Raw genomic sequence first — 13,084 nt, 5'->3', positions numbered from 1 at the left:
TATCATTTTACATCCTTCTAATATTAGCTCTTTTATTTGCTTTATTAGGTAGAAGGTGAGCTAAGTTGGATTGTCTTGTATTCCTTTGAGTTTTTTTTTGTCCCAGGTAGCATGCCCAAAAGAAGTTATGGCATAGCATATGATGTGCCATGGGAAAGCACAAATGAAATGAAGTTATACTTCTTTTAGGGATCTTGCTTTTCTTGTATTGAGAGGACATGGGAGGCTGACCATTTGTCTTTGCTGTTAACTTCAGGTATAAAAAGAACTATTCAACCATTTACTGATTTATGGCTTCCTCCCCGCAGGAAAAAAAAAAAAAAAAAAAAAAAAGTTTACCTTGAGATGATAAGTTTGTTTCCTATATTCTTCTGAGATACCAAAGTTGTTTATCAGGGTATACTTCTTGTATAAATAGGTATCACGTCTGATATATTGAGGTGATTGCCTACATCTTGCTGAGAAAACAAGATGGTTCCCACATGTATTCTTAAAGCAGAACAGGACAAATCATAATAATCGGTCAAGATACCTGATGATCCAAACAGTTTTATTTCTGTTTACCCCTTTAGATTGAAAAAAAAGAAGATGCAAACAAAAACAAACCCTCCCTTAATAAGAATTGAGGCAGAAATGCTCTGCTTATATTTTCAACTCTTGGAATTTAGCACTGAAACAATTGCTTTGGAAAAGCTGTATAAAAATCTTAGTCTTCACATGTAAGCCTCTTCTAGCAGGTGAAAATAAATGAAGAATACCTAGATGTAATTTTCATTATGTATTTCACTTGCTTACTCGATTGCTGTAATCAATCTCCAATGCCTGATATCAGTCCTCCTTTACTGGATGAGTTTCTTCAGAAAGAATAAGCAGGCCTTTTGCAGCAGTAGATACTGTATATGAGTACTCTGGAGCTTGCCCTTTCCAGATCCTGAGGATAACGGTAGAAGAACAGAGCTGAATATATTGAGCTGGCATTTATGGCCAGTGGTAATTTTAGCAGAACCATCTGTGTTTTTAACTGACATTTTTCTACACTGATAACTTTAATGGGGAAATAACAAAAAAATCACTCTAAATGGTTCCCTGTCAGGCTCTGCGAGGCATGGCAAGCTTTGCCTCATCTCTCTTTCAATTAGCGGGGTCGGAGCAGAGTGCTGTTTTTCTGGGCAGGATCAATTCAGGGACATGCTGAGATGCTGCACGCTTAGCAGCAATGCCTCAGGGAGACATCCTTTCAGCAGAGAGCAAGCCATCAAAATGCCTCAGCAGCCTGGAAGTACATGGCTTAGGCTGAGGTTCAATGAGAGGATCTGCATTCTTGCAGGATATTTTGCTCATTGTCATCACAACTGGATGAGAGTTTCAGAGTGCCGGGGACCCCTGCTTTTAAACAATTATGTGACCTGCTCGTGTGTTTCCCCATCTTTATTTCTTCCAAATAAAATCCTGGTTACAGTGATCCACAGCTTCCTTACTTCAGTTAAGTTTGGCTTGCATAGTGCTATACTCTCTGCGGCTGCTATAGAAATTACACAGAACTGGTTCATGGTGCAGCGCTCAGTGGAAGAGAATTTGAAATACACTCATTTTTATTTCATTATCTAATTCAGTTCTGAATTCTAGTCTCAGGTTTCAAAGGATACAGTGCTCAAGGACTCTACTGCAGAATCAGTATATTCTCCTGCCCTTTGGAAAGCCTAGAGGCACAGCTTAAAGAAAAAGTTAACTAAAAAAAAAAAAAAAAAAAAAAATGAAGGGGCAGAGGGATCTCTGTATGCTTCTCTATAAGGCAGTTCACTGTAATTGCAACTCCTGGTTTGACTCAGGTGGTACCAGTCTTTTAAAGGGTCAGCTGAGCTTCTGCTGATAACTATCACTCTTTCCTAATGGCCTGTAGGGTCGAATAGAAATAGCATATTTCCACAATCTGGCCCAAAATGTATTACTGAGCATGGTGCTGCTTTACTCTGAAAAGTGCATTGCTATGGATTTCTCATAAAAAGTTTGTGGATACTTGCTGCAGTATAAATACTTGGGCAAACAAAAGGATCAGTTGTTTAATAGGCAGTTGCTGGTCCTCATTCTCTAAATTCTTCCTTCTCTAAAGGGGAATGATAAAAAAGAGAGGCATGAAATAGTGCAAATTGTAATTAGGCCTATTTCATCTGTCTTATTAACTAGGCAAAATCATAAGGAAACAAATCTTCATTAGCAGTTAGTGATCAGTTGGTTAGTTGACAGCTGTAAGCAAGCCCACTAATATAAAAATTACTATCATTATGAACAGCATCTAATAAGAAGAATTTTTACTAAAAGAAATGTGAACACATTCTTTCTGCTGTCTTTCCGTGAGGTTTAATGAGCATTTTTTTTTTCAGAGTGACTCAGAATGCTATCATATGGGTTCTTTGGTAAAATCTGTCTTTCAGAAAGACACTGTGTTTTGTAACAGGTAAAATTCAGACCGTATATGCAGCGCATATGTACTGTTACAAAGTATTACTTAGCAGCTTGTTCTGTTTTTCATACATTAAAATACTTGCAAATAGTATAATAAAGCCCGATTTTAATGTATAGTTTTTGAAAGAGTATTTTTTTTTCAGGTTGCAAATCATCCAGAGTTATTTTACTGTGGCAAAACACTAGAGACTATAAATGAGCTTGAACAGCTATTTGGATATTTTGTAATTAGTAAGATGCTGCCGTAGCAGCAGTTTGTCATTTGCAGCATGTAGGCATCATTGTGGAGGTCATGGAGAGAGATTACAGTCCTGGTATCCCTAGCATGAGGTCCACAGGCAGATAGGAGCAACCTGAGCAGTCATGCTGAGCTGTGCTAAAATTGCCCACGTACATGTTATTGTCTGCTGAGTTAGTAGGTGTAGTATTTCTGAAAGAGCCGAGCAGGTGTTTTTCTACACGATTAGGGAGAGGAAGAATAGTGTTTTTTAAAGACTATGAGATGGTTTGTAGCAAGCTGAAGCTGCTCTCACGCTCTTGAGGAAGGGAGCTTGGAGCTGGTGCTTCCTCTGTCTTGCACAACCCTTTGGCGGCTTGAGGGGCAGCTTGAATTAAGAAAATTACCAAAAAAGGAGTCACTACAAACCACAGCTAGACCTTCTGATACCGCATCTCTGTGAACACACACATACACACACACAGTGTGTTTGCATTTATAAATATAAATATACTGTGAGGGAATTAGACATCACAGTGATGGAGATGTTTAGGGGACTGATAAATGAGGTCAGTTTTAAACATTAAAACAAAACTTCTTCGGTCATCAACAGCACACTTCATTCTCATGATTAGTTCTAATACATTGCTAATTATCACTACATGTAAAAGCCTGTAAGTTCTTAATAATTATATAGGCTATACAGAAGATATGTAGAGAGAGATGGGGAGAGAAAGGAAGAGATTTTTGAGTGAAGTCCATCAGGTGAGAAATGATACAGGACAGACATGGCTGGCGTAATAGTAAGACAGGTTTTTTCAAAAATATTTGAAGTATCTCTAACATGAAGTACTGTTTTTGGATTGACCTTTTTATTTGCAGCATTGCTTACTTTTGTTGCAACCAGTGTTCAAGTATTGTAAGTGCCCAGAAAATCATGGGATTAATTTACATGTAATACATATGATCTCTGAAGGGTAGGAAGTTCATTTAATCTTCACTTGCTTTTGAGCCTTCAAAATCTCCTTAGGTTTAATATAAAGGGCTTCTCAATAAAGGTTTTTGTTTGTTTTGTTTTGCTTTGCTTTGCTTTGCTTTTCTTTCATACCAAACAACACGTCATGTAAACTTCTGCCTTCAGAACATCGAGGGAAAACAGGCTACACTAAACTAAAATAAGATTTGATTATGTAAAATTAAAATAAGTTAAATACTGTATCAAAAATAAGAAGGGAAATATGCAAATAATATCATTTAAAACAAATTATAAAATCTCTGAAAAAAATCCCTTGACAATCTGTTCTATCTTACAGGAATTGCATTAGGTCCGAGAGGAAGACTGGACATCCCAGTGTTATTCATACCGAATACAATGAAATTGTATGAAGCTCAGGTGGTAATTCATGTAATGAGGGAGAATGGTGAAAACTGGCCCTATGAGCATTCTGCTAAATTACATAAAGACTTAAAGAGGTAATTTTTTCCTCAGGAAAATAAACCAGCATTTGAGGATGCTCAAACCTATTGCAGTTTTCCCTTTCAGATATATGTAGCTGCCCAGTGGAATCACATGTCTGATTTTGAGGACAAATATATGAGTTTTTTATGTACCCTGCAAAGAATGCAGGATTAAAGCAGTAAATACTATCTGTTTCAGTATCTGCCATTTTGAGTAAGGAAAATGAAAGTTTTAACTGCCAATGCAGTTATGGTTATAGAGCAAATGTAAAGCACTAAAATGCCTTTAGTTTATCAGTATATTTAGGCTAATAATTATTCACAGTTTCTCTTGTTGATGTTTATGTAAACTATAATAAATATATATTTGACTTTATTCAGATTCAACTTTTGGTCTAACTTCACCTGCATATAAATGAACTTGTTTTCAGCATGAACACGACATAAAAAAGAGCAGATGAGACCAAATATTCTCACTTTCTAGCAGAATAACATAGAAGATTCTAAATTAAGTGTATGTAAAATCCCGGTCATCTGACTTCGGATTTTAATTAATATTTTGCTTAGATGTGTTTGGCATTAAAGAATACAATAAAATGGAGGCTCACCCAACTGAAAACTTTCAAGTTGAAATTGCTTTTGAAAAAAAATTTCAGCATAATGAAAATCTACTTATTCTCCAAACAGTATTACTGTGGCAGAAAATGGGGGAATTCGGGGAATACGTTGGATCTACCCAATTCATGGAATACCCGAAGCACCTCAACAGAAATTGGTTTCAGGTAGGTAATTATAGGAAAAAAAAAACAAAAGAATGGTAAATTTAAGAAAATTAAGTAGTTATTTCCATTGTAACCTATTCATTCACAAGAATTTGCAGCAAGACTTTGCTTCAGTCTTTAAAAAGATAAAATCACTTACTAGATTTTGAAGAAAGATAGGGTAGGAAAAACTGATGAGATAGATGATATCTTTTCATTACAAGCTCAGAGGAGAAAACATGGGTTGAAGCACTAAGCTGGTTTCATGATTTACACTGTTTTCCCAGGTCACTTTTTGCCTGCAACTTTCTATAGTCTACAAACCTGAATCCCTAATTCAGAGATTCCCTAGTATATAAGGTGCATTCACCAAATTGATGCAAAACGTCTTTTGTATTTGAAAGTTGCCGCTTGTATTTTATGGGCCTTTTGGGATTAAAATCCTCTTTTCTATCCTACAAAACAAATCTAGATCCGTTATTTTGTTCTTGTTGTGGATAAAAGGAGTCAGGAGTTGTTAGAAACCTCAAATCATATGCACTTCTGTGTCTCAGTTAATGCTAAGTTACATAAAGAAAAGCAGAAATTGAAAGTAAATCTAACAAAAGACTGACGCAAGGCTGGATTTCTGTCTAAGTTCCCAGAACAGTGTTTACATGGTACTTATATAGGAATAGATACCCGCTGTTTCAATCAGCCACTAATTTTGCTCCTTAAAGCAGACTGTAGAGGAGCATTGAATAGCAGTTAGCTTTCCTTTTGTTACGAAGAAGTTCCACTACGTGATGACAGACACTGAAAGGATTTTTGCTGTTGCTCATTTTGGGTATTGTGCATGTTCATAGACTCGATAAAGAGTCTTTAAAGATAGTATCCCAGCATTATGCTTCATAGAAATTATGAACAACTTTGTAAAACTAAAAGCTTGAAACTACACATTGCAGTGATGGACAATTTTATACCTGTCTTTTGATGAGTGAGTATAATGTGCTTCTACACTAAGTAGTTTAAACTACAGGACTGACTTCTGGAAAACTGACCTCTAGGAAAATATATTTTTACTGTCATTAATTTAATTTGTTTAAAGACCTTTTACACACAGACAAATGTCAATGATGTGATATTAATTAGACCTTTCATCTACTTAATTTCCACTTTGATACATTAAGAGAATGAAGCAGAATATTATGATGCAATCTACTATTGCTCAAAATGACAGTTTTATTGAGTCTCATTAGCATTAAAATTCTGTATATTGATGGGAAGTTTTCTGTTCGTATTTTGAACATGTAGCGTAACACAATATCAGCACTCTTTGTGATAAATCTCTCTTTCATTAGGCTTTTGTTTTCATTAGGGAAAGTGGGTAAGAATTTGAACTGATAGTGTGCATAAATTGCTTACATGACATTACTGCTGTATATGGACGGAAACTTAACTAATTTACTTTCCATATGAAATAATTTTAAATTCCAAAATGCTTCTTGAAAGTAACAAAATTAAGCTGTGGGATATTTATGACTAATTCCATAATCCCCTAGTTTACTTTCAGTAAATGTTTGTAAGACATACAAGGAACATTGCATACATTTTGAATGCATCTCTCTTAGGAGCCATCACCATTATGTCCATGGTTTATGTAATTCTTTCTTTCCTTCTTTCCTCCTTTTTCCTAAGGGAGTAGGAGGTCTTTCATTGAAAAATGAGATAGAAAACTAATATACTTATATATGTGGGAGCATTTTTGAAACAAATTCCATTCCTGCCTTGATTCTCATTAGTTCTATGTTATAAATGGACTTTTTAAAAATCACAGTTGTAAAATGGAGCACAGAGCAAGTAATTTACAAGAAATCTACTTTGCTTTTAAATTATTGCTTTTTTAATAATGGTAAAACTTGTATCATCATTTCTTTTAATGTATTTATTTTCATTTATTGAAATTGCCTGGAAGCTACAAGCTGTTATTTCAAAAAACAAAGCTGTTTTGCTAGTATATTAGGCAGTTCATCTTTAGTGTCATTCTTATTTGCATCTTAATATACTTAAATGTCTAGAAGTCACTTGTTTAGTATCTCATGAGACCAATTAAAATGATCAGTGGTCAGAACCCATGTAGTACATATTAAATAGATTAAAACCTGGCCAGCTTATAGAAGTAATTACAAGTGGAGAATCATCCAGAATATTTTTTTTCTTGTGGAGTCATAAAATAATTTGAGTTGGAAGGGACTGCTGGAGGTCATCTAATCCAACACTCTACTCAGAGCAGATCTAATTAGATCAAGTTGCTTGAGGAATTGTCCACTTAAATCCCACAGAGTTTTGATTTTTTATCCATAAATATTACTTAGAAATTTGGAAAAATATAGGATGACTGCTAGTTGTAAGATGAGTTGTGGAATAGAAGCTAATGAAGTCACAGTATATATACAGAGTAACCTGAAATCCTTGGTAAACTGGGATGATACAGGTAATATACATTTTAATGTTAAGTGTATGGCTAAGCATCCAGGAAAAAGAAAAAAAAAAGACCTATTTGTAATTATTCTTGTAGCTCTTTTCTTGTAAAGGTTTATAAGTCACTTCTGGTAAGAGCAAATAGCTTGGATATCACACAGTTTCAGTAACATTAAAATACGGTACAGGTACTTTAACAAATGGTGCTCTGCTCTGCCTTGACAAGAGATACCATGTGGACAGAAAAAAACCCTAACTTTCTGATAATAGAACAAATGATTTTGTGGTTTCAGAGGCATAATTTTGATGAAAATAATACTTACACCTTGAAACTGAGAAAAATGTAATCAGCTCTTCTTTTTCAAGTTGATTTCAATACTTCTGGAAAATTCCGTGTCTTTTGTTTGGGAAAACGTATTTCCCTTTCAGTTCCTGAGTATAATCTTTTTTTTTCTTGCAAACAACTACTGAAAGAACCGCAGATAGTAACTATTGGAGTAGGCTGTATACTATCTGGTGCATAGGCAAAAAAGCGAACCTCTTTTTAATGAAAAAAGACATATTTTAAAAGAATTTCACTAGTTATATAGAAAAATAGCTCTGCCATGCTTCAAAGAGAAACTCAGGTCAGAATGCTATTTATTCTAGCATGGTCTATAAGATCTGAATTTTGAGGAAAAAAGTATTTTTACATTAATGAATCAAAGAGTAACTTAATATTTTTCTCCAATTTTAAGTGTCATTTCATTTAACTTTTAAATTCTTTCATTTCTTTGTTATTCCATCAGTCTGCCTTTTTCAGTGATGTGTATCAAATGATACTATAATTCCTATTTGCATATATGCTAAAACAAAGATATACATTTTGTGATTATAAAAAAAAGAGGAGACATTTGCTAGTGGTATTGGGAACCAACAGCAGAACAAGACTTTTGCTTGCTTAATGGTATTTTCTACTACCTCACCTGAAGAACCACCTAAAGATGGAAACTGTGAGATGACAAAAATCTTTTAGTTGCATTACTCCTTATTTGGAATTCCATCTTGCTTTAAGACCATTTCAATTCTCTGTTTAGCTTTTTTGTTAAAATTAAGCTGCTGGCAACATTTTGCAGAGCATGGTTTCTTGTTTTTCTGCAGCTGTGGTACGCTGTCGAGCCAGGCATAGAGTAGAGCAAAGAGTGGAAGTGCTGCTGCCAGGCGTAGTTCCTGGAGCAACTGCTATGCCCGCTGGAAGAAATGCTGCAGTGTTTGACAGAAATAAGCCAGTCAACATTCAAGATGAAGTTCATGTCACTTCTGGTAAGAGCAAATAGCTTGGATATCATACAGTTTCAGTAACATTAAAATATGATACAGGTGCTTTAACAAATGATGCTCTGCCTTGACAAGAGATGAGGTTTAGAAAAATGCTGCTAGAAAAAATCCCCCAGCCCATATTTCTATATTTCTACACTGTTACATTATATCTGGACTTACTTAAAACCGTTTTTTTTTTTTCCCCAATCTGTCTTAGCTGTAAGGCTGAGGTGCATACCATATACCATTTCTCCTTTAAAAGAGTACAAAGCCTGTACAAAGTCTGCAGTTAGCAAAAATATGTCTGCGTAAGCATTGCAAGGAAATATTTATCTGCAGGTTGTCCATATTTGTAAGACACATTCCACTAGCAGGCCAATATCCGCAGCAAAATGGATTGAAGGAGGCCCTGTTTGAAAGAAGCAATAAAGCTTTATAGAAAGATAGCTTCCATTTAGTGTTAATCAGCTGAGGACAGAGTGAAAATCAATTTCTTCAGAGATGCACCTACTTTTCATATTGTACCTCTTCTTGAATGGCACAAGGTGTAAGTAGCAAGAAAAGGAACGCCTGTTAAGTCTGTTGGTAAATGTTTGTTAACAGACATCACTACTAAAACAAATAATGTAGTGTTACATTTTAATCTGCACAAAGGATTGTGCCCTCAAAATTTAATCCTACATTCAAATGTAGGTGCAAAGACATCCTACTTGATAAATATATGTATATATCATTTTAAAAACTGTGCTGCATTACATGGGACATCCTAATGTGCTTTTAACATAGCTTTAAATGAAAGGAAGTGATATACTTGAGCTTTCTCAGGGATATAATGAACTGTAAGGTGGTGAGAAATGAGACTGCAGAAGTTGCTGGGATTGCAGTCCATTACTTAGGCATTGAATCCAAGAGCCACATAAATTGGGCTTTTGTTGTCTGTTTTATTTATGCCACCTGAGTCAGCTTCAGAATCTGGCACACTAGATGCTTTGCAGGAATGCCATGTTCCAGGAACTCCAAAACTACAGTTCATACTGCAAATTTGTAAAATACAGATGAAGATACCCTTCATATATGCTACCCTCCCTATAGGGCTGATTCTTATGCATCTTCCCACTCCCCACCCCTACTGACCACCGTGGTCTTGTATCTGCAGTCACTGTCCAGCTCTTCTAACAGCACTTTTAAAAGTAGTGCAGGATCTGAAGGGGAACTGTGAGCAAGAGCCTATATGGAATATACTTGCTGATCCTTATAGTCTGTGTAACTACTTAGTTATTCTATGTATTTTCTCATATTGCAAAGTCAAATGTTTGGGCATATTCTTGTTTTATATTCTTATAATACGAAGTAATAGTGATCAGACTAGTAAAATAATAAAAGGTGCAAAGTGCTCAGTGTGCTATCTTGCCCCTTTAGAGAACTGGAAACATTATACAATTTCATTTAGTGTTGTAAGAACAGCTTTGTATCAAAATACATGCTACCATTTTATTACTTGAAATAGTTGGCAGAGCAGTTTATTAAGCTGTCACATATGAGTAGGCCATCTTAAACATACCTGGGATATTTCCCTCGGAAACGGTGCCATCAGAATTGGCAGGAGTAACATGCATTCAGCAAGTTGAGGCAGCATTTTGAAAGACTCTCAGCTCATTGATGTATAGTGCTTGTTTTATTCGTGGGAATGATATTTCATGTTTAGTAACACTGTCTTCTGTTCATTCTGTGGAACATTGATTTGGGACACTGCTTTTTTTTTCAGGCAAGGCATCTGCTAATGAAATGCTTGGCACCATAGGTACTAAGATCATTTAAACTCTGGTGCTTTTCAGGATTGTCAATGACATTGTAATGTCATTATCAGATGAATTTAATGCCTGTTAGGAATTGAATTTAATGGTGCTATCTGAGCATTTTGCAGCCTATCGGTAATAACATAAATAAAAGTATAAAGCTCTAAGATAACAGCTTGGCAAGCTGTTTTTCTTTTTTTTTTTTTCTCTTCCAAAAGAGTGATTCATGAGAGGGCGTGTGACATGTAGTAAGCAGTTTTTATATCCAAAGATAAATGATGATAATTACTGTCTGATCAGATTTCAACAGCTACTGTTGTGCTTCAGTATTTAAATTATTTGGACAAGAGTAAACCCCTGGGAAGTGAAAATAATGGTTTAGTCCATTCCAGAAGATTTTATTTGAAACAGAAAAGTTATTGTAAATTCTCAAGAAAGAAGCAACAGTCTAAATACTGTATAGCTAAAATGATGTAATTTCATAATCTCACCTGCTTAAATTCTAATGGGTAACTCTTAGCTGACAAGATGAAAAACACTGCACTTTAAAGGATTTCTAGAATGAAAATGGAAATATTGAAATCATTACATAGATCTGGTGGATAATCACAGTTTTAATGTTGTATGAAATACCAGGCTGAGCAAGCAATTCCATTTGGTAAATCATCTTTGCACGGTAAACCAACAGATTTTTAAATGGCCTGTTCTTGATATGAAAAATATACATAGCACTAAGATCACATTATTTCCTTTTCCTGAACTGCAATATGTGTAGACATTCTGATGAAAAAGTTCAAATAGGACATTATTTATTCAGTGATGATGTACTAGGTTAGCACTTGATCTTAATTTTCTAAAGTTACATTCATGGCAGTAGGACAGTCAAGGGAAAAACAAACAACTTAGCATAATTTTGGTCTCACAGGTAGCATATGTCCTTCCCTTGTTTGCTGACTAGAAAAATAATAACAAATCCTGAAAAGAAGGTCTTGAATTATGAGCAAACAGAATTTGTGAGCACGAATCAGTGCTTATGCTTCTGTTTACAGAACAGTCGCTCAGCATTTCTGTTGCTTTGCCATTTTATGAAATGTTAAACTCTGCAAGCCTTAAAAATGCAAATCATCATCATGCAAATTAAAATTAGTTTCTAACACCTATGCAAAATCATGTTCAGTTAAAATATTCAGCATTTAGAGAAAGCCAGATCAATTATAAGCTAATCTGAAGTTATTTATTCACCTTCACACAATAACTCTAAAACAAAATCAGAAGTAATTCATTTTTCCTGCCATTACTTTTCAGCATAATGTACACATGGAGAAAGAAAAGACCAAAAGAACTGATCAGCTAATCCAACATATCCCTAAAGCAAGGCTGCGCAGATAGATGCCTCATTAAATGTTAGTGACTAAGGGAAAATTAGGCAATATGATCCTTTACTGCAAGGATTCATGCCTTACTTTCATTAATATATTATGGTTCTGCTGCCAAAGTTCCATTTCTCTCTTTTCACAAAATTAGGTGATGATGAAGCTTTACCTCCATAGCATGGATACAGTTTCCTACACCTTTTGTTTGTCAAGATATTTTGGAAAAACTTCTGGAGGTCAAAACTGTAGCAAACAGTTCACAATGTGTTAGTTATGCTTCTGCAATATAATATCACTTTTCAGTGATCTTCTGCATGAATTTGAGTTAATTTAGTATTTAGCCCATTAATTATGGACCATCAACACAGCAGAAGCCCATGAAACATGAACTTTGTGGGTTTTCCAGAAGAACAAGGGGTCAATTATTACTCTCCTTGTCTAATTATCTCGTTTGTATTTGCACACTTTTCATCTCAGAATAGCAAGCAGAAGGGACTCTGAACCTACATTTGCGATATACAAAGTGCCTGACGGTCTCTGTAGTAATAATTACATGCACACCTAGACTAGTCTGTACCAAATGTTCTTCTGTTTCCAAGTTATTGCACTGTATTTTTGTGACTCTGCTTAATGCTAATTTCAAATTGACTTATAATGGAATTTCTTTATCAAGTCAATTCTTTGCCTATATTCTCTTGTCTCCAAATTCACACTGTTCAGATGTTGTTGCTAGAGAAAATTGAGTTATGCACTTCAGAGATTTCCCTCATCTCTCCCACATTGCTCATTTCCAGAACGAGCATGAGGCAAAAAGGGAAAAACATAACTTCCCTGGTCATTATGGAGAACATGCGTAGCATTCTGTTTCTGTAAATATAAGTGCATTGTGCCCATAGTTCTGACACTCTTTGGAGTAAGTTGATTTGAAGATATAGCTAGCAATTAAAATTATAAAGACAAATGACTAAATGTTACATAGTGTAATAGAATCACCACAGGACATTGAATCAAATTCTTTCACTGAATCACTGTTCTTGGGAAAGACAGCAGTGGAACTTTAGAATTTTACTACAAAAACTTGTAGTTTTTTAATCTCTTTATTTGATTTGTACTTAAAAGATAACACAAAGGGATTTCTTTTCCTTCTATTCATTATGGATTTTTTTTTCCCTATCAAAAATACTTCAAATTTTGGCTAGTGAAAAAAGAAATGAAATTTTAGGATCTGTTTTGCCAAGTTTTTAGAATAATCATTTT

At 35.0% G+C, this 13,084-nt stretch overlaps 1 protein-coding gene across 1 annotated transcript in view; it reads left to right on the top strand.

Annotated features, from left to right (window-relative positions):
- CFAP47 (cilia and flagella associated protein 47) overlaps positions 1-13,084 on the top strand; it is a 284,853-nt gene that overhangs the window by 238,911 nt on the left and 32,858 nt on the right. Inside the window, exons 58-60 of the mRNA XM_088521979.1 lie at positions 3,994-4,153; positions 4,826-4,920; positions 8,500-8,661. Coding sequence (XP_088378105.1) covers positions 3,994-4,153; positions 4,826-4,920; positions 8,500-8,661 — 417 coding nt within the window. The remainder of the gene's footprint in view (positions 1-3,993; positions 4,154-4,825; positions 4,921-8,499; positions 8,662-13,084) is intronic.

The sequence above is a fragment of the Tinamus guttatus genome, unplaced genomic scaffold, assembly GCF_059628265.1.
Source record: "Tinamus guttatus ecotype Peru unplaced genomic scaffold, ASM5962826v1 Tinamus_guttatus_pri_ptg000008l, whole genome shotgun sequence".
NCBI classification, from domain to species: domain Eukaryota; kingdom Metazoa; phylum Chordata; class Aves; order Tinamiformes; family Tinamidae; genus Tinamus; species Tinamus guttatus.
This window is presented reverse-complemented; position numbering and strand designations above follow the sequence as displayed.